We start from the raw sequence: 22999 nt of genomic DNA on the forward strand, positions 1-22999 counted from the left end.
AAATAATCAGTTAATCATAGTGGGACTCTGAACAGTTCTCATCACCTGGCTTTCCTCAGTATTTTAATGCTGTGCTTTGCTCCCCTTTGAGCTAAGGAGTTACCGAATTCCATCGCAGGCTCTTTTCTTTATATTTAGGCGCAACCTTTATGACTCCTTCCTCTTTCCTATCTTCTCATTCTTCTCCAGTTATACCTTCTCATTTGTGAAATAAATGATCGCAATCATGGCTGTGAAGTCTAACAGTGCTAGTGTTTTGCTTATGCTGAAAGAAAGGGAAGCCATAAAATTTGAGGTGAAATAAAACATAATAAAGAACCAGGGTCATCAGCCTATTATAAAGCTCTTGGAATTTCCCTGAAAACCCCCCTGAATCACCACAGAAACCTCCCATAAAACTGTTTCCCTGAAGTGCCAGCTTCTAAAATAAATGAAATTAAATTAAATATTATTCCACTCTCAGTATTTTGTATTTTTTGGTGATTCATCAGTTTTGTTTTCTACTCATTTTATTGAGATCTATCACACTTTAACTACATTATGATTTTGATGGGCTTTGGTGAATTCATTTAAGAGTTGAATTAAACATTGATTCCACAGGAAAATATGCTCCTAGTTCTAAACAACTGAATTATAATCAAACCTTTGAAACTGTCTATTTATGGGTAGCAGATTGACGATGTCATATATACCTATTGACATATTTTTCTGCTTTCCTTCTTTCTGTGTTACCTGGAGAAAATTAAATTGGGCTTTTCTGTGATTCCCTCCTCTCTTGAGTCTTCTCTCCTGGAAACAGGAATCTGTGAGGCCAAAGGAGGAAGCTAACTGCCTTGAGCATTGATGAATTAGGTGTCTTTTACATAATAGTAGCTCTTGTTTATGGAGCATTTTTTCCATGTTGCAGGCACTTTGTGAATGTTATTTCTAATGCTAATTCCTGGGTTAATTATTTTCATTTACATTTAAGAAACTGAGGATTAGAAATGGTAAGTAATTTGCTCAAGGTCACAGAGCTACTGAGTGGTGGGCCTGCTTTTAAATATAGGTTCATTTAGCTCCAAAGACTATCGATTTTTCATTATACTTTTCCTAAACTAATGGGATTAGAGGATGAGAGCTAACATTTCAGTCACCACTTGGTGTAAAATACTGTGAGTCACTTAAGCATGTTATATGTGGCATTAAAGAAACAGCTTCGTATCGTCGACAGGGTGAGAGACCATTAGGGCTTAATATGTTACCTCTGTGTACTTGATTTTTGGTCTGCCTTGTCTCCTTCATTCTCACTCCTGATTTTTTCCTTTGACCTCTCTAAGTTTACAGATACAGGGCTATTGATCCCTGGTTTATCTTCAACCCCAGAGATAGACAACAGTAATCAGTAAGACTGATTTGCATTAAAGTTTGATCTTTTTTTACTGGATCAAAGGTCCTTAATACAATCAAGCTGAATTGATTGGTGAAAGGAAAAGAAATTGTAAATCTGAAACCTGTCATTTAACCTGCCCTTTAACTTCCAGATTGTTCTGATTCTTTTCTTTGGCACGTCTTTCTCAACAATTGCAGATCATGTCCGATTTAAATAAATGTTTTCTGATCCCCAGATTCATCATCCTCTAAGCCTGCTTCGTCCACAGTTTCTGCATCTCAGTAAATGTCACTCCCATTTACTCAGTGGCTAAAGCTAAAACCCAAGATCTATCCTGGTGCCATTGCCCTGTCATCCTAATGTCAATATATCAATAGATACTGTCAGTCCTTCATTCAGAATACCTCCTGTGTTCACTACTCACTATCTGTACGACTAGTACCCTCTCCCAAACTACCATTGTCCTCTCGGGGACTGTGACAATAGTTTCTCTGCTTCTTTTCTTAAACACTTCAAAGCCATTCTTCACATAACAGTTAGTGTGATATTTGAAAACTCTAAATAATAAGGACACACCCCCATCTCATTCCACTCCGTATCTGCTTGAAGCCCTCTAATGGCATTTCCTTGCACTTACATAAAATCAAAATTCCTTAGCCTGATTACAAACCCCAAATGATTTGGCACCTGCTTTCTCTCCAATCACATTTTATACTACTCCCCGCCTTGCCTGCTATACTTTAGTTACACCGGCTTTCTTGAACACCTCAAACTTCAGCCAACATCTGTTGTTGCCTGAGTTGTTAATTTTAGCCATTCTGACAGGTGTGTGGAGTTCTCACCAGTAAAGTTGAACAATGTGCCTTCCAGTTAAAAAAAAAATCCTTGATTTGTAGAAAGTTTGCTGATTTCCATGATGTCACTACTTCTACCATAGCCAATTTCAAGTTACCAATGAGACGTTATTACTTATTTTGAGAGGAAGAGAGAGAACGTGCATGTGTGGAAAAGGGGCAGAGGGAGAGGAAAAATCCTAAGCAGACTCCGTATTGTCAGCGTAGAGCCCGACATGTGCCTTGACGTCATGAACCGTGAGATCGTGACCCGAGCCAAAATCAGGAGTTGGACACTTAACGGACTGAGCCACTCAGGTGCCCTACCAGTGAGACAGTATTGAACGTGGAACTTGGAGAAGTGCAGTAGCATGCCATTTTATAGTATTTCCACCATGCCAACACAACATCAAGAACATAGATATAGCCAGGTGTAGGAAAATAATTAGAAAGTGGTGCATTTTGAGTATTACCAAGTTTCCTGAAAATTTAGCAGTTGGCTCTTCTGAGCTAATAAAAGCCAATTCTAACACACGGCTGGTTCTAGCCAATTGCTAAAGACAGAATGTTGTGTCCTCTCAAAATTCATGTGTGGAAATCTAATCCTCAATGTGATGGTATTTAGAAGTGGGGTCTTTGGGAGGTGATCAGGTCATCAGGACAGAGCCATGTGCCCTGATGAATGGGATTAGCATCCTTATAAAAGAGACCCCAGAAAAAGATATTTGCAAATGACGTATCTGGATACAGGGTTAGTATCCCAAATCTATAAAGAACTTAACCAAACTCAACACCAGAAAAACAAATAATCCAGTGAAGAAATGGGCAGAAGATATGAATAGACAATTTTCCGAAGAAGACATCCGGATGGCCAACAGACACATGAAAAGATGCTCAGCATCACTCATCATCAGGGAAATACAAATCAGAGCCACACTGAGATATCACCTCACATGGGTCAGAGTGGCTAAAATGAACAAATCAGGAAACTACAGCTGCTGGCGAGGATGTGGAGAAACGGGAACCTTCCTGCACTGTTGGTGGGAATACAACTGGTGCAGCCACTCTGGAAAACAGTGTGGAGGTTTCACAAAAAATAGTACTACACTACGACCTAGCAATAGCACTACTAGGAGTTTACCCAGGGATTACAGGAGAACTGATGCATAGGGGCACATGTACCCCAGTGTTTATAGCAGCACTTTCTTTCAACAATAGCCAAATTATGGAAACAGCCTAAATGTCCATCAACTGATGAGTGGATAAAGAAGATGTGGTTTATATATACAATGGAATACTACTTGGCAGTGAGAAAGAAAAATCCTGCCATTTGCAGCAACGTGGATGGAACTGGAAGGTATTATGCTGAGAAAAATAAGTCATTCAGAGAAGGGCAGAATCTCATGTTTTCACTCATATGTGGATCTTGAGAAACTTAACAGAAGACCATGGGGGAAGGGAAAGGGAAAAAATAGTTACAGAGAGGGAGGGAGGGCAAACCACAAGAGACTCTTTTTTTTTTTTTTTTTTTAATTTTTTTTTTTTTCAACGTTTATTTATTTTTGGGACAGAGAGAGACAGAGCATGAACGGGGGAGGGGCAGAGAGAGAGGGAGACACAGAATCGGAAACAGGCTCCAGGCTCTGAGCCATCAGCCCAGAGCCCGACGCGGGGCTCGAACTCATGGACCGCGAGATCGTGACCTGGCTGAAGTCGGACGCTTAACCGACTGCGCCACCCAGGCGCCCCCACAAGAGACTCTTAAATACAGAGAGCAAACTGAGGGTGGATGGGGGAGTGGGGGAGAGGCAAAAGTGGGTTATGGGCATTGAGGAGGGCACTTGTTGGGATGAGCACTGGGTGTTGTATGTAAGCCAATTTGACAATAGATTATATTTTTAAAAATTCCATGAAAAAAAAAATAGACCCCAGAGAGCTCCCTTGCCTTTCTCACTATGTGAGGACTCTTGGCTGTTTATGAAACAAGAAGTAAGTTCTTACCAGACGCTGAATCTGCTAGCAACTTAATCTTCTATTTCTCAGCCTCCAAAACTATGAGAAATAAATGTTTGTTGTTTAAGTCAAAACAACAACGACAACAACAAAAAGAATATCTACAGAGGATCAGTAAGGAAATACAGATCTTGAATAACACTATAAACCAATTAGGCCTTATATATATAGAATACTTTGCATAACATTAGAAAAATACACATTTTTCTCAAATATTTATTAAAAGGCATGAAGGACTGAATGATTGGGTTATAAAGCATTTTTAAGGAAAGGATAAAATAATATCAAACCAAACAGTATCTCATAAAGTGTGTTCTTTGTCCTGCAATGTTCTCAGGACTTATTTCAATATGGAAATATCTCCTTGCCGCTTTTATTGAAGTATATTGATGGATTGCTTTTCTCTTAAAATAGCATGGGATTCCCTGCATTAAACAGATTCTATTTATCCTTGCAAATGGTTGTTTTATGTTCATTTAGTTACTGTTTTGTAATAAAGTTGACCATGTGAGTTAGTTTTCCTTGCATTTCTAGTACTTAAGACAATGCTTATCACATAGTAGATATTCAGCAAGTGGTTATTCAGTGAATGAATACAAATAGAAATGTGTATATCAGTATACAAATGAATTAAGTAGTCATACATTAAATTTTTTTTCACAATATTTATAGACCATAATTTGACAGAGATTTTCTCACTTCCTCCCCTCCTTTCCTAATCTTGAATTTTGTAATGGAGATACCTGGGAAGAACTGGAACATTAAGTAAACCATGATAAAGTCTCAGCAAGTAGATAATTAAAAAGTAATCTAAGATTATTCAAGTAAATTTAGTATGTGCTTGTTAACAACTATTCATCAATTCTCGAAGGTTGTCCTTGGATTCATTAGGCTGGGATAATGGCAGTTTTAGGAATCTAAGATTCAGATGTATGAGATTATGTGACTGATCCTTATTGCCTTCTCACTTCTCTCTGATGGTGACATCTTATGTTCTCAGCAAGATAGGCTCTCCCGTGTGTGTGTGTGCGTGCGTGTGTGTGTGGTTTTTCTTTAAGATTTTTATTCTAAGTAATTTCTACACCCAATGTGGGGCTTGAACTTACAACCCCTAGATGAAGAGCTGCACGTTCTACCAACAGAGCCAGCCAGGTGCCCCCTTCCATTGGTTTCTTTTTGATATTAGTCTTCAGACTGCCATGGCCTCTGGCTCTGGTTAGTGGGGAGGAGCTGTGGTCTTGCTTTCTTCTCTGTTCTGGCTCTTTTCCCCTGTCTGTACCTCCCATCTTCCTTTTGACATATCATTACATAAAAAGTTGCTTGTGGTTTTTTTTTTTTTTTTTTTTAACATAAGAACAAATTGTGTTAAGAGGGATAAAAATACTTGGCTAAGCCCCCAAATCTTTTATTTCCTCTATTTCATGCTGTTTATTTCACACATGGTATACGGCTGTGTGGTTGAAGATATATTGAAGAAACCTTTGAAGAACTATTACAGTTTGTATACCTTCTTCTCAATCTCACATTCTGTTAATTTATTTTCCAAATAGGTCCACAGTAGAAGATATGATTAATATGCTAAGGAGATTTAATAAGAAATGCCTAAGGAAAAAGTTAGGTTGAAGAGAATGGTGTTCTTTGTGAAATCCATTAAAAAGTGAGGATTTTTTACCTTGCTCTTTTCCCATCATTGAAGTAATGTGGTCATTCGAGGTCAGAATGATAATCCCTGGGAGATGGGGGAATGAGAGTCCTATGTCCCCTTTCTTCATTTCCCACCGTCACTTAGGGTACTTCTATTTTCTTTTATTACTCCAACATACACGTTTTGGTTTTAGCGTGATTTCACAAGTTCTCACTGTGTATTTTTTCCATATTCTTTCCCATTGCCTCTCTTTTGCTTTTCTCAGTTCTTCCTCATCTTTTGTTTTTCTTGCATACCTTTTCTTTTTTCTGTTCTTCTGTTACACAAGAGGCTGTGTATAATGTTCCAACAGTAATGTGAAAACATTGAGCCTTTGGTTTTTGTTTGGAAACTTGCTGTGTGTGAACCCCTTTTGCTCTAATCTATCAATACATTAAATGTGCTCTATTTTTGTTCCTAGAGCAGAGCTAGGGATCTAATTTTTTATTTGCCTGAGTAGAGGGAAATAGGTAGACAAGATCAGTTTTTCTAAAAAGGATAATTGCTTTTCCTTGCCAAATCAAAACAAGTCATGTTATGTTTTGGTTTACTTTAGCTTATAACACGTCTTGATTGTATTTTTATGTGTGCAGTATTGGTTCATTCTTATTTAAACTAAATATATTTCTGTAGTTATTTGTGTTGTGTGTGTATGGCCAACGTAGGAAGGGCAAACCATCCTGTGCTCTTTTCACACTTTTAAAAAATTTTCCATTGGGAAAAATAAAGTGATAATAACGATCACTTACAGTATCTTTTTAGAGAATATATATATTATATATCTGCAGTGGTAGTGGAGATATGAGTCATTCATAATTGGACTGCAATACATAACATGTTTACATTCCAGTTACTGGATGATGATAAATCCCAGATAGTATTCGATGCAAATATGTATCACCTCAGTCTAAATGTGTTAACCCAAAGTGTATGGCAAAACTAAGTTGATAATGCTAAAACTATTACTGATTTGGAAAGAAAAGACAGCAATAAGATCAGTAGAAAATGTTATGACCAAGTATACACAACATGAGTAATGCATTGATAATGGAATTCATTACCTCAAATTGCTTGAACTTAAACTACCTCTGTTTGTGTATACAATAGGAGCTTTTCAATGTAGCCAAGTGTTGTGTGACAGCCACATTTCCTAGCAGATTCTGAATTGTACTTTCTTGGAAAGCTCTAGTAATATGCTGGTTTTTATTCAAGTCCATATAGTTGTCATTAGTTCATAAGCCCTCTAGTATTCCACATATTTATTGTCTTCTCTTGTGATCTTAAGCAACAAAGACTATTTCTTTGTCCTGTGTGTTTGCTTCCCAGCAGTCATGTTGTGGGAGCCAGCCTTGTTCTGTGCCAGCCTTGTTCAGGGAATAAGAGGGCTCATGGAAGTTCTGCCATGTGCAGTGTCATGTATCACAGAGGCAGGAAGTGGAGAGGTTTCAGTTTCGATATCAGCAATGAGGCTTTTCCCATGATTCACTGTTCACTATTCTATTTCATTGTGTGGTTTTGCTCTTTGTGCATGATAGTCATTATCTCCCAAATCTTGAATTTATCAGCTTCTCTCCATTTCTCGGCTCCTTTTTCTGTTTCAGCTCCTGTCATCTCTTGCTCTGATCACTGTAATAGCCTTTCAAATGTATTCCTTTGTAATAGGTGGAATTCCTTTGGAAACAGATTCTGGAAGTTTATTGCAGAAATACACTTGGGACCAGTATATGTGAAGGAGTGAAAGACACCAGACTGAAAGAGGAGTTGAGTTGAGATGCAGACTCAACAAATGACTTAGCTGACCCTACAGAGAGTTCTGAATATTGAGTTGGTTTTTTATAACTGTTTCAATGACATTGGGACAATGACATTGAACCTTTGTACACTGGTGTCAGCTCACCATTGGGTGTGGGCTGTCCCTAAGATTGGGCAGAAAGCTGAGGACAAGTCAGCTGTTGGTTGCCAATAATATTTCCAGCAGCTGGCAGAATGGCCTAAAGTGGTGATCTGAATTGAAAACCCTATTTCACAGTTTTGATATGTATTTTTCGTAACTGTTCATATCTGGGTATTTTCAGATTTCTGTCTTTCTGGCTCTCTGTTTCTCTCTCTTCTCTCTCCTTTTGTCTTTTTTTCCCTTTTCTTGTCTTTTTCTTTTCTTTTTTTCTTTTTTCTTTTCTATTTCTATACCCAACATGGGGCTCAAACCCACAACCCTGAGATCAGGAATTGAATGCTCTACTGAGTGAGCCAGCCAGGCGCCCCAGATTTCTATTGTGGTTTTTGACTGTGTTTTTTAAGAATGCATTTTAAAATAACTGAAAATTTTCTACTTTTTGTATTATTGATTTCTTTTTTTTTTTTTAATGTTTACTTATTTTTGAGAGAGAGTGAGTGAGTGAACATGAACAGGGGAGAGGCTGAGAGAAAGGGAGAGAGAGAAAATCCTAAGGAGCCTCATGCAGAGGTAGATCCTGTGAACTGTGAGATTATGACCTGAGCCGAAATCAAGGAGTCGAACAGTTAACTGACTGAGCCACCCAGGCACTGCTTATTTTATTGATTTCTAACTTAATTGCTTTCTGTTAAATGAATATGATCTTTTTTATTTAGAATCTTATTTGATAAGAATTACCTTATGGCCAAGGCATGTCACTTTACATCTTACATCCGTGCCTGAAAATAATGTATATTCTCAAATTATGCTGTATTTTATAGATAACCAGTAGGTCAGCACTACCTGTTAGGATGTTCAAATATTCTAGTGATGTTTTGATTATATAATCAATTTGTAAAAGAGTGGATTTTTCAGTTTTTCCTTGCTTGTTAAGGTTTTGCCTCTGTATATTCTTAAGATAAGTTAATAAGTAATATAACAGCATAACATGTATCTTCTTGGCTAATTTTACTTCTTAGCAAAGTGTAGTGACTTTTTGGCTTTTAAATCTGGTTTTATGTGATGATAATATGTCTAAGCCACCTTATTTTGGTCTTTTCTTTGTGTGTTCCTCCAACTTTTCAGTCAACCAGTGAATCATTGTTTTAGGTGTATCTCTTGAAAGTATATAGACTGATGTTTGTTTTGTTTCTATTCAGATTAGCAGTGTCCTTTTTTTTAATGTTTGTTTATTTTTCAACGTTTATTTATTTTTGGGACAGAGAGAGACAGAGCATGAACGAGGGAGGGGCAGAGAGAGAGGGAGACACAGAATCGGAAACAGGCTCCAGGCTCTGAGCCATCAGCCCAGAGCCCGACGCGGGGCTTGAACTCACGGACCGCGAGATCGTGACCTGGCTGAAGTCGGACGCTTAACCGACTGCGCCACCCAGGCGCCCCAATGTTTGTTTATTTTTGAGAGAGAGAGAGAGAGAGAGAGAGAGCGAGCACACTTGTGCACAAGTTGGGGAGGGGCAGAGAGAGAGGGAGAGAGAGAATCCCAAGTAGGCCCTGTGCTTTTAGCATGGAGCCCAATGCAGGGCTCAGTCTCATGAACTGTAAGATGATGAACTAAGCTGAAATCAAGAGTTGAATGCCCAACCCACTGAACCACCAGGTGCCCCTGTTTTGTGTTCTTTCTTGAAAGATGTTTTGCCACATGTGCATATCTAGATTGATAGAGGTTTTCTGTCAGCATAGTGCTGAAATGGTTGTGCTGTGTTCTGTAGCTGTTGAAGAGATAGCTCTAATTTTTGTTACTTGATGGTGGTCTGTTCTTTTTGTCTGCTTCCTAAAATCGTTTTTATTGATGTATATTTTATGAAGAATAAAGCCTAGCTATTTTAAGTGTACACCTTAGTGAACTTTAATAAATGCAGCCAAAATTAAGATCTAGAACATTGTTATCCTTTTTGAAAATGTCCCTTCCTCCATTTTACATTTCCACAAAAGTGTTTGAGAGTTCCAGTTATTCCAGAAAAACTCTTAACATTGCCTGTCTTTTTAACTTTAGTTATTCTGATGGATGTGTAAGTTTTATTTCAGTGTGATTATAATTATATTTCCTTAATACCTAATACATAATATGAGTATATTTTCACATGCCTAATGCTTTCACATTCATTAATCTTCTTTTGTGAACTGTCTTTTCAAATGTTTGTCCCCCTTTAAATGATTAATAGACTTAATTATTTTTTAAGCACCATTTTAGATTTACAGAATAATTGAACACATCGTTAAGTACATGCGGTTCTATATACATCCCCACCCCCAGCACACTGCAGTTTCCCCAATTGTTAACACTTGGTGTTAGTGTGGTGCATTTGTTACAATTAACAAACCAACCTTGATACATTATTAACTACAGTCCACAGTTTACAGTAAGGTTCCCTGTTTGCATTGTGTAGTTCTATGTGTTTTGACAAATGCATAGTGACTCAATTCTACCATTATAGTTTCATACAAAATAGTTTCCCTTGTGCTTCATGTTTTCAATCCTCCTCTCCCTACCCCTGCAACCCTTGGGACACAGTGCTTACTACCTCTATGCTTTTGCCTTTTCCAGAGTGTCATATAGTTGGAATCATACAGTATGTAGCCTTTTCAGATGGGCTTTTTTTTCACTTAGCTGTATGTATGTAAAAGTTCCTCCATGTCTTTTTGTGGCTTGATAGCTCATTTCTTCTAATTATTGAATAATATTCTATTGTATGGATATACAACAGATTGTTTATCCATTCACATTTTGAAAGAGATCTTGGTTGTTTACAGTTTTTGGCAATTGTGGACAAAGTTTTTGTATGCAGGTTTTTGTGTGGATATGAATTTTCAACTTAGTTGGGTATATACTCAGGACTCTGACTACTGGGTTGTAGGGTAAGATTATTTTACATGCCCACCAGCAGTGAATATGCATTCCTGTTGCTCTCTTGTTGCTTTACATCCTTGATAGCTTTTGATATTGTGCATGTTTTTGTTATTAGCCATTCTAATAGGAATATAGTAGTATCTCGTTTTAATTTGCATTTCCCTGAATGCAAAGATGTGAGCATCTTTTTCTATGTTTGCTATCTTTGCATTCTTCTTTATAGAGGTGTGTCTTCAAATCTTTTACTGATTTTTTTTTTTTCTTAAGAGAGAAAGAGAGAGTGTGAGCTGGGGAGAGGGACAGAGTGGGGGAGAGAGAGAATCTCAAGCAGGCTGCATGCTCAGCACAGAGCCCAATGTGGGGCTTGATGCCATCACCCTGGGATCGTGACCTGAGCCGAAATCAAGAGTTGGACGCTCGACTGACTGAGCCACCCACGCACCTCTTTTGCTGATTTTACATTGAGTTTTCTTACTGTTGGATTTTAAGAACTCTATTTTAGATACAAGTTCTTTATCAGATACATGTTGTGAACATATTTATCAATGTTTTTCTCTTATGGATTGTGCTTTGGATGTTGTATCTCATTGTAACTCATGTAACTCATTGTCGGGGTGCCAGGGTGGCCCAGTCGGTTAAGTGTCTGACTTTGGTTCAGGTCATGATCTTGTGGTTTGTGAGTTTGAGCCCCGTGTTGGGCTCTGTGCTGACAGCTCAGAGCCTGGGGCCTGCTTTGGATTCTGTGTCTCCCTCTCTCAGTGCCCCTCCCTGCTCATGCTCTGTCTCTTTCTGTCTCTCAAAAATGAATAAACATTGAAAAAAAATTTGTTTATTTTAAAAACTCATTGTCAAACCCAGGGTCATCTAGAACATCTAGATCATTCATCTTCCAGAACTTTGGTTGTTTTTATATTCAGGTCTAAGATCCACTTTGAGTTACCTTTTAAGGATTGTGTCTAGATTAGTTTTTTGTGTGTGTATGGATGTCCAGTTCTAGCACTATTTGTTGAAGCGACTTTCCTTTGTTGAATTGCTATTGCTTTTGCTTCTTTGCCAGAGATCAGTTGACTCTGTTCATGTGTGTCTATTTTTGGTCTCTTTATTCTATTCCATTGATTAATTTGTTTGTTCTTTTACCAATACCATGCTGACTATAGCTTTATAATAAGTCTTGAAATTGGGTGGTGCCAATCTTTGTCTTTTAAATAACTTAAAAAAATTATTTTCAAGAGTACAAGCAGGGGACGGGGGGGGAGGGAGGGAGGGAGACAGAGAGAGAGAGAGAGAGAGAGAGAGAGAGAGAGAGAGAATGAATCTCAAGTAGGCTCCACAGTCTGTACAGAGCCTGATGCAGAGTTCAACCCCATGACGCTGGGATCATGAAATGGGCTGAAATCAAGAGTTGGATGCTCAACCAACTGGGCCACCTGGTTGGCCCTATATCAATATTTTGAAATTGTTATTTTCCTTTACTATTAGTGATTCTGGGCCTTTTGTTTTCTGTATAAATATTAAAATCAGTTTGTTGATATCCACAAAATAACTTGCTGGGATTTTGATTGGGATTTATTGCATCTGTAGATCAGGTTGAGGAGAATTGGTATCTTAACAATATTGTCTTCCTATTCATACACATGAATATTTCTCCATTTATTTAAATCTTCCTTAATTTTATTTGAACTTTGTAGCTTTCCTCATATAGGTACCATACATTTTTTTGTTAGATTTATGCCTAATTTTTTTTGGGGGGGGGTGCTAATGTAAATAGTACTGTGTTTTAAATTTCAAATTCCAAGTTTTCATTAGTGGTACATAGGAGTGTAATCAACTTTTTACATTGACCTTGTATCCTGCAACCTTGTTACAATTCATTTATTCTAGACATTTTTTGGTTGTTGTGTTGACTCTTCGAGATTTTCTTTATAGACATCCTATTACCTGCTAATGAGTTTTATTTCTTCCCAATGTGTTTACCTTTTTCTTGTCTTATTGCATAAAATAGAACTTGTATAGAATATTGAATAGGAGTGCTAAGAGGGGACATCCTTACCTTGTTCATGAACTTAAGGGGAAAGCATCTAGGTTCTCATCACTAACTTTAAGGTTAGATGTAGGTTTTTATAGATGTTCTTTATGAAGTTTAAGAACTTCAATTTGTAGCTTGCTGAGCTCAGTGGGTGCTAGATTCTGTCAAATACTTTTTGCATCTGCTCCTATAGTCCTGTCATATTTTTTCTTCTTTAGCCTGTTGATGTGATGGATTACATTAATTGATGTTTCGAGTGTTGGAATAACCTTGCTTACTAGGAATAAATCCCATGTGGTCATGGTATAATTCTTTTTTATACATTGTTGGATCTTTTCCTTTTAGTTGTTTTATTTTAATTCAAAAATTAATGTTTATTTATTTTTGAGAGAGAGAGGGAGAGAGACAGAGTGCAAATGGGGAGGGACAGAGAGAGAGGGAGACACAGAATCTGAAGCAGGCTCCAGGCTCTGAGCTATTAGCACAGACCCTGACATGGGGCTTGAATCCACAGACTGTGAGATCATGACCTGAGCTGAAGTCAGACACTCAACTGACTGAGCCACCCAGGAGCCCCATTTTAACTTTTTGTTTTAAAGTTTAGAGAGACAGAGAGAGAGAGAGAGAGACAGAGACAGTGTGAGTGGGGGAGGGGCAGAGAGAGAGGGAGACAGAGAATCCCAAGCAGGTTCCACACTGTCAACTCGGAGCCTGACTTAGGACTTGAACTCATGAAACTGTGAGTGCATGACCTGAGCTGAAACCAAGAGTCTGACGCTCAACTAACTGAGCCACCTAGGTGCTCCCCAAATTTTAATTTTTAATAATCTTTAAAAATTTCTCCCAACATGATTCTGTTTTCTTTTTAGAAAAAAAATTAATTGGAGTGTAGTTGATGACTTTTTCTTTAAATCCTTTTCCATACTTACAATGTTTCTAATAGCTATAATTTGCAATAGCTGTTGTATGTTTTTCAGTTTGGGGCTTCTTTTCTTTTGACTGTTTTCCTCATGAGGTGATTGCATTTTCTCTCTCTCTCTCTCTTTTTCTTTTGTTTTTTGTTTTTGTTTTTAAGTACTCTCTACACCCAGCACGGGGCTCAAACTCACAACCCCAAGATCAAGACAAGAGTCCCATGCTGTATGGGGCTGGGATAGTCAGGCATCCCTCTTCACGTGTCTCTTAAGTTTTGATTGGATTGTAAACATTGTGAATGTTATATTTTGTGTTTGGATTTTATCTTAGTGTAAAAGCGGTTAAAATTTATTTTGTTTGATAGGTCAGTTAATTGATGTTCATATTAATACCTTTTAGGTGCCTTTTTTTTTTTAAAGCTTCCTTAACTCAAGCATAGCTTTACCTGGTACTGTGATTCAACAAGTTTATGTTAAGCCATCTTGTACCTTCCACTCTTCCTTTCCTTGAGTTCATAATTTTAATTTCATTAAACATCTATGGTTTCTTGGTACAACATAAACTCTTAATGTTTTAGGCTGGGGAGAGAGGTGAGAAAAAAAAATAGAGAATTCCAGTGACCACTGTATAGTCTGAGGGGACCAACTATAGTAGCAGAGAGTTGTGTTGGGAGGCTACTACAGGCATCCTATAAAGAGGTAATGGTAGTTTGTATAAGTGTTGTGATCATGGAGATAAAGAATAGTGAAGAAACTGGATTTTTTAGTACTTTGTAACTGTTGCATACTATCCAACAGTTATAGTCCTAGACATATACCTCTTGCACAGGGTTCCAAGCTACAGATACAGAAATACTCATGGGAGCATTGTATGCATAGATCTGAATGTCTATTCACACTAGAATGAATAATGTGTGTTTATACAGTGAAATATAGTACTAAAAATAAAGGATTTGCAAGTACTGAAATTGTTAATTAAGACATTTTATTTAGTAAGTACATTTTGCATTCTCTTCTCCAGGCCCTCTTTTAGTCATTGGAGAAACAACAGTGAGAAGAGGCAAAAATTGTCAGCATTTTTAAAAACTCATTTTGCTATAAGCAGTGTAAAAATTATATAAAGCAAGACTCATTAAAGTTTATTATTACTATTGGGTGGAATATTGTTTGAGTATAGGATATTCACAGTTTCCAAAGGTTGATCTACAGATCGTCTGCTAATTATAAACTGAAAATGGCATATTTTTCATGAGGAAATTTAATGGTCACCATCTTAATCAAGCAATCAAACTTCTTCATCAGGAAATGGACAATTAGACTTTTTTTTTCTTTCTGATGTGATATAATAATTAGGGTACAATTTCAGTTATGTAGTATTAACAGATTTTTATTCTGAATCTAATAATGAGACAATCAGGTAAATTGAAATTGTAGGATATTGTATGCAACAGTAGTTTGGATTTTTCAAAATATCACTTTCATGTAGGATAGCCCCTCCCATAAATATACACACAAACTCCAAATCAAAAAGGTAATAAGTGAACTATTCAAGGAGAGAAAAGGAATCTAACCAATGCAGTGCATAATACTTGATTTCCCTGTAATTATAATATACAGCTGTTAGCTGGAGATTTCCTTCCTGGTTGTCTGAGAAACTCCCCGCCCCCCCCCTCCATTGTTTTGTTCTCTCTTCTGAGGTTCCATTATGAGATTCTATTCTGTCCGTCTGGAGGACTGTCCTATTCTCTGAAATAGCTTTCATTTTCTTTTAATTCTGAACCCTACTTTTAGGAAATAAAGGCCTAATTATAAATGTTTTCCAACTGTTTTTAAAAGAACACCCCTCCCCCCCCAATCATATGTTCTCTTTGATGCTGGAGAGATTTCTGATTTACACTATCAAATTAGGAATAGGACACTTTCCAAGAAATATTTCACTTTTTACTTTTTTTTCCCCATTTTTCATCTCCATCAGTCATTATATTCTACGAAATCTTAATTCAAGAAACTGAAGGTGAAGAACCACATAAAATTCTTTATTTTATGACTATTGCATCACTGAGGTATCATTTGCCAGCTTTAAGTTACCAAGTTGTTACACCGAGTATAGGGGCAGATTTTGCTTGAAGGGGGAGGTTATGTCTGTATTGTGTCTTATATGGGTCAACGTGGTGCTATCAGTTGTTCAAAAGAAAAAAAAAAAGTTCCTTTAGACCTGTAATCCATAACAAAATGGGAAAAGTGCCTAAACTCCCAGAATCTTCCTTCATTTCCTTATCGTCCATATCCACACTATCAGCAAGTCAAGCTGACTCTATCTCTAAAACAAACTGCAAGCCTTTGTTTCTTCCAGCCATGGAAGCCACAGTTGGCTCACCCTTAGAACATTGCAGAAGCTTCTTAATCAGTCTCCCTGTGCCCACCTTTGTCCTCAGACAGTTCATCCCTTGCGGAACAGCCAAAGCGATCTTCACAAACCCAACATTAGGTTGCTGCCCTCTCCTGTATTGTAGCCTTTCCACCTCGTTCTTTCTGTCACGAATGTTCCTCTCTCACCGGTTTTCAGAGGGCAGGCTCCAGCTCAGTCAAGTCTCAGTTTCAGTATGTTTTCTCGGAGAAGGCTTCAAGGAAAAGGAACCCTGATCACCCCCAGTCACATCCTTCTGTTGTCTTTATTGTACTCCCCGCCCCCTTATGTGTTGTGTGTATATTCATATTTATGCAAGAACTGCATCATAGTACTCAGAAGTGAGTACTCCAATGGATAATAAATTGGGGTAGAACATTAGTGGAAATTTTGGGTCTAGACCAGGTAAAGTGAGGGAGTGGTGACAGCCATCTACTTGACTATTTTGGATTTTTCTAGGAATTTTTACTTTTGGTTGAATCTTTTTACCTTTTCTTCCAGTTCCTGGTCCCTCATGACTTACCCCATTTAGAGTTTCAGAGACACAGTAAGAAAGTAGGGATGAGGGACTGGGCGCTTTGATACTATTTAACATCATCTGTGTGGAATATTGTTTCCCCTCCTCTTGAAATGGCTAGGTCTAGTTTCTGCATGGCATGGTGACAACATAAAAATATGTTCTGTCTGAAATTTAATGACTTATTTGGCATAGGAAGTGGAGTATAAAACCTTAGTTTTATATTATTTCCAATTATAGTTCAGAAATTAGATTGAGTTGGTGACTGTAATGTCACCACTAGCTTATGCCAGTTTCTTCTTCCCTCCCAATTGTGTTATATTTGACTTGTTAGTTTCATCAGAGAATCTTGTCTTCCTGGGTTATATGTATTGACAGGTCTCATGCTACATTGCCTCCTTTTGGGGGGACCATATGTAATTGCCTTATGTATTACCTTGTTGCCTAACAATGACTCATCTTTTCTGAGCATGTAATAATTTCTTGTTGACAAGTTACTTCTTCTGTTTTGTTTCCCCATCTAGTTCCTTCTGACCAAGGACACTTTCCCAGTCTTATTTTGAACTAGGGTCCATAGTAAATAAGATGAGATTAATACTGAAATCAGAATAACTGCAAATTTCCTAATCCTCAGAGGGAACTGAAAACAGAGATACGGGATATAGATAGATTACCTCTTGTGGTTTCCTGTTTCCTGTTTGTATGGATAAATAGTTTTGGATGGTGAAGTGATAACATGTTTTTTGGAGTATGGATCCATTTGTTTAAATTAAAAAAATTTTTTTTTAATCTTTATTTTTGAGAGAGAGGGAGGGAGGGAGGGAGGGACAGAGAGAGAGGGAGACACAGAATCTGAATCAGGCTCCAGGCTCTGAGCTATCAGTGCAGAGCCTGACACGGGCCTCGAACTCACAAACTGCAAGATCATGACCTGAGGTGAAGTCCCTTAACTGACGGAGCCACCGAGGCACCCCACCATTTGTTTAAATTTTTGATTTAAATTTTATTTAAATTTTAATGATTTCTTAAGCATGCCAATTTCTAATTTTTAGGTATTATTTCTTCACTACTCCAAAACAGGCTGATTCCTCATGAATGATTTCAATCTGATTCCTTTATGGGACATTCCTGTGAGGCCACAGCATGGAAAGAGACGAATACTCCTTTTTTTTCACTCTTGTGCAGGGTCTGTGGCATGCAAAAGTGTGAAGCATATTTTTCCCCTAATTTATGTTTCGGTTCTCTTTTTCTTCTGCCATCCTGCGGATACTCTACAGCTGGATTATTTTAGTCATTCCTTAAGCCAATCCCATGCTTCCCTGCCTGTTTTGTTCCTGCTATTCCTGCCTAAAGTGTTCAAATCCTGCTCATCCTTCACAGCCTCACGTAAATATTTGGTCCTTGCTGTAAGATGATTTCCTTAATCGCTTTCCTCTTACCTTGTTGTACTTTTCTCTTCTGAATTCCCAGTGATAGAATTATTTGGGTACTTTCCCTCTCTCTTCCTAGATTCTGACACTCCAGTGTAAAAACAGTATTGTTAATCTTTTTTCTCACTGCACTTAGCATTGCTTTTAAAATATTGTCCCACATAAATATAACCAACATGAGAATTTTAAAAATTGAATTAATTATGAAACACGTAGAAAGCAAGTACCATTTTAACTAAGTTGAAGTTAAGAGCTATGTTTTGTGGCTTAGGGGCTAAAGGTCTATGACATTTGGCCCTCTCTTCCTTTTCCTCTAAGATCCTATAGCTAGAGTGTAGTGCTGTTAGAGCATCACAGGCCAGGAAGAGTCTTCCTGGTGCTCACTGTTTTCTTTCTTCAGAAAAGATCATAAACAAGTGGTCTCAGACATAAGTGTATCTACCTTGTTTTCAGGAAACCTCTAAGCAAGGAGACTTTTATAACTTTTCTTGGTAACTCAAGCTGTCACAAATCTTATGTCATTTTCTCTTATCAAACTTTAGCTGGAGATGTCATTTGTTTGGGTCTTAGTTTGTGTTTTCATCACACTTGCTAGCATATGCATTCCTTGTTGAATCAGTGGGATAGTGCAGTAGCCTCTCCATTGATAACAGCGAGTCCTGGACCTTCTGCTTCCACCCATGATAGAATAATGTGACTTGATTTCTCCCCAAATCATTGTGTCAGTTTTTGCTGATAAAAGCTGCAGGGGTTCCCTGTGAATTTTCAGATGAAAATACCTCAAATACATGTAAATCATTACTTTTGAAAAAGGGAGTCTAATTTGTGATGCATGCAAACAGTACTTTGGAGGAATTGTGTGTGTGTGTGTAAATGTCATAAAAGTTGCTTCTTGTGTCTTTGGTTAGTTAATATAATATGTGCTTCTATTTTTGGAATCCTCTGTCAAATAACTTATTTATGTTTTCTTAGCTTTTTATCTCATTACTGGTAAAAATGTTATATTTATTGATACAAATAGTCTTTTTCTTTCGAAATGATCACCTCTCATTTTTAAAATATATATGAGATCATTACACTGGTGTTATTTTCCTGACTCTAAAGAAAGGAACTTTTAAATAAATTAGTTATTGTCTTCTGTGTTATTGAACATGTGGTCAGTTGTCATGTTCATGCATCCAGATGATCAAAGTCTGAACTTCTGTTTAATTCTTCCCTGCTGTTAGGCTACCCTGTCATGATCAAGGCCTCAGCAGGTGGTGGTGGGAAAGGCATGCGAATCGCCTGGGATGATGAAGAGACCAGGTGAGGTGCTGTCCAAAATCTACTTTTGATGAAAATTGCAGTTACTGGAGTTTTATTAAACTGACAAGTAAACAGATACCAAAAGTGTAATGGAATAATTACAATAACCAGATAATTTTTACTCTTTTAGATGGGAAAAAATGGAGATTATGCAGAAAACTTTCTTGTTTATATGTTGATGATGATTGTTCTGTTAGAGAAAGGTTTTTACTTTTTTATGCATTAACAAAGGAGGATTGTCTTTTTTGTTTTTATATTATATTTTAAAAATTATAGTCATGATTCTGTTTTTTAGGCAAAAGCTACTAACATTTGATGTATATTCTGAGTGTGGTCAGAAGATTTGAAGCAAATATATTTAAAGGCAGTTATGATTTCATTCGTGCATTAGTCAGTGTGTACTTTCTATAGCTTGTCTATAAAAATGGTGAACTACTTCAATAATTCTATACTGTGGAATATATTTCTTCTGAATTTGAAACTACTAAATGTCCTTTATATACAGTGCACTCTGTTGTAAATGTAGACCAGTTTCTTATTAGTAGTTTCAGAAATCAAAAGTAACTTTTAAAACCAAATTTTAAAAATCCAATGCATTGATGACATCATGGTGATTAAAAAATAACTTTTTGGGAAAACTGCATAGTACAAACAGGTTTTAGGCGCTTCTATGTAGGTTTGTGTTTTTATGGATTTTCGGATATGGCAGAAGAGATTTATGTCATTTTTTTTGGAGGGTTGGAGGGGATAAACAATGACTTAATTATTGTCTTATGTTGCTTTTTGGTGCCCTTTTTCTACCCAGAAGTAATGTGGTCTTCCAGATCGTTCTGCTTTCTTCAGTTCCTTTGCTTTTCCTTTCCTCCCCACTCCCCCATATCTCTCAAAAACAGAAGTCTGGAGCAGTTGTCGTGAAAGTTGTTCACTACCCTAATTCAGAAATTAGGTTCTAAAGTGTACAAGCAAGGTAAAAATTTTCTCAAGGCAATATATTATTACCCTTTAAAATCTTTTGGGAAAACACCAGGTTGCAGACTTGCACAGATGATTTTACCTCTAAAGGAAAATTATCTCAGAACACCATTGTTTCTTTGGTTGAGCATCAGAGAAAGTAATTAGTTGTGTTGTGGCGTTATAAGAGATAACATATACTGCTCTTTAAACCCCAGTCTTGGGGCGCCTGGGTGGCAGTTGGTTAAGCATCTGACTTTGGCTCAGATCATGATCTCGAGATTTATGGGTTCGGGCCCCGTGTCGGGCTCTGTGCTGACAGCTCAGAGCCTGACTGTAAGAATAAACTCATTGCATGGAGTGACAATATTGGTTGAGGATCTGTGTGATAGGCACTGTTTTAGTAGTGTTCCAGGAATACAGACAAAATAATCCTTTCCTCTATGCAGTTTATATACTAGATCTGGAGTTCTTAACCTTTGAGTTCCCAGCCCCAGGAAATTGAGGAGAGGTTTATGCATCTGAATGAGGGAAAAAAAGGACCTATTTCTTCACTAGCTTCTAGTTGGGATTTAGTGTTTCCTCCAATATAGGCAACCGACTTACAATAGTGGTAATATCTATGAAACTTTGTACCACTTTGGAAGTCACATGTTATCACATTACAGTTGTTGAAGATATCTCTGAGTAACAGTGATTATTATTAGATTTGTTGTTGGAGCTTATTATTATAAAGAACCCCATACATTGTATCCCAAATTTGTTCTTAAAAATATTTTGATGCCTGTAGTTCAATATAATTTGTTTCGTGTGCAGTCCTATGCATTTTCTTTCTTGCACTTTTGGCCTTGTTTTCACAAGAAGTTCATGTATTGCATGATTATGCAAAAGAGGTATATAGCATAAATCCAGACAGTAGGAGACACCACTGTGGCCATCTTTGGAAAAGACAATCTGCTGCAGCCTCTTGGTAGGAAAGAATGATGTAATAAAGATATAAAACACTCAACGGTTCTGTAAGAGATGTGTATTTTATAAACTAACTTTTTTCTCACTGTTTTGCCCTCTTGTATGGCACTTACATAGCAATTTCACTGAAAGCTTTAGCACTTACTTTTCATTATTCTTCTTGGGATCTCAGATTGCTTATCCATCATTTCTCCAGGGCTTCCTGGAGAACATATTAGTAGTAACATATTCTTTTATGGTGAAGACAACTCTTAAATTTCTAGGTATTGAGATTTGCTGTGCTATTAACCAATGGATTTTAATTTAGCATTCAGTATTTTCAGAAATCACTGTATCTATTCATATATTGGGCATCTTTTTGGGTAATAATTTAACCCATTAAATGACACATTGGTTCAAAATATGTTGATAAAATTAATAAAAATATGTGCACCCATACTTTTCTATCTAAAATATTGCTCTCACTTTGATAAATCATATCTGAAACTTTGTTGAGATTAATAAAAGTATGACACTATTTGATTTGATAATACATGCTCTTTATTTTAAAAAGTTCCTCTGTATCCCCTGTTACTTTGGAAGAATCTGAACTACAGAAAAATTGAGAGAACAGTCCAGAAAATATCCATGGGGTTTTCTTCTGTAGTCACCAGTTGTTAATAGGCCACACTGCACCTACTCCTTGCCTTCTCCCTTCTTAAGGCAGAAATATTTTTTGCATACTCGATAAAAATTTTAGCCTTCTTTGGAAGGAAAATCTGATAGCCATTAATTGCTTTATTATTTTATCCAGAGGAGTGTCTTCCTTTTGTAACATCTTTCCTACGTGGTTTTAGGGAAGTAGCATTTATGGCTTGTCTTAGAACATCTGAAAGATTAAAAAAAAAAATAGTGTTGTTATTGTATATTAAATTAGGGGGAGAATCATGAAGGCTGTTGAAAGTAGACTCAGATATTTTCATAATAACCTCTGGCTTTCTTTTCCCTATCCACGTTTCAATGAAATACGGCATGACTGGAAAATTGATCATGTCTGCATTGTGGAATACTCCCTGCTAGATTTCGAGGACTGTGAGGGCAGTTTCTGCTTTATTTTTGTATTCCTGTCACCTAAATATGCACCAGGCACATGGTTTCATGATTAGTAAAAATGTATTGAGTGAATGTGTAACTTAGGTATAACAAATGATGTTTTTAATGCAGTTTCCATGAGTTCCAAAATATCCCCGTGATGCTTTCAAATGTGACAATTTATTTGGGTGATTTTGATTTTCACCTTTAGTATTCTTGGTTTAAATGGAAAATGTAAGCTCTGAGTTGTTACAGCAAAGACAAACTGTAAAGTGCCTTGTTTTTCTTTCTGAATCCTCATGTCCCATCTAATAAAAAGTTGGTCATATGGTATTGAAAACAATAATTCATTGTGCTTTAGTTTCTTTGAGCTTTGCAGTCTCCTGAGATCTAAAAACTCCATTCCCCTAAATCAAAGAAGTAATAGAGGACTAAGAAAACCTGATACCTTTTCCCTCAGAACTCTGAGAAATAGGAATTGTTGCAATATGCTTTGAATTTATCTTCTAGTCATTGTTTACTTTCAATGTTGTATTTTTTTAAGCACAAAAACAAAAGTGGTATTTATTTCTAATATTGCCAGATGGAGTGTTTGCAAATTAAAAGATTGGAATAATTTTAATACTGTATTTAAGTACAGATACTTAATTTGAAGGTTAATAAGCTATTAATAATGTATAAAAAGAATTAAACTTTATATTCTGA

At 37.0% G+C, this 22999-nt stretch overlaps 1 protein-coding gene across 1 annotated transcript in view; it reads left to right on the plus strand.

The window, feature by feature from the left end:
* PCCA (propionyl-CoA carboxylase subunit alpha) overlaps nt 1-22999 on the plus strand; it is a 422256-nt gene that overhangs the window by 136928 nt on the left and 262329 nt on the right. The window contains 1 exon segment of the mRNA XM_030313554.1: nt 19225-19303. Coding sequence (XP_030169414.1) covers nt 19225-19303 — 79 coding nt within the window.

Source organism: Lynx canadensis, chromosome A1 (assembly GCF_007474595.2).
Source record: "Lynx canadensis isolate LIC74 chromosome A1, mLynCan4.pri.v2, whole genome shotgun sequence".
NCBI classification, from domain to species: Eukaryota; Metazoa; Chordata; class Mammalia; order Carnivora; family Felidae; genus Lynx; species Lynx canadensis.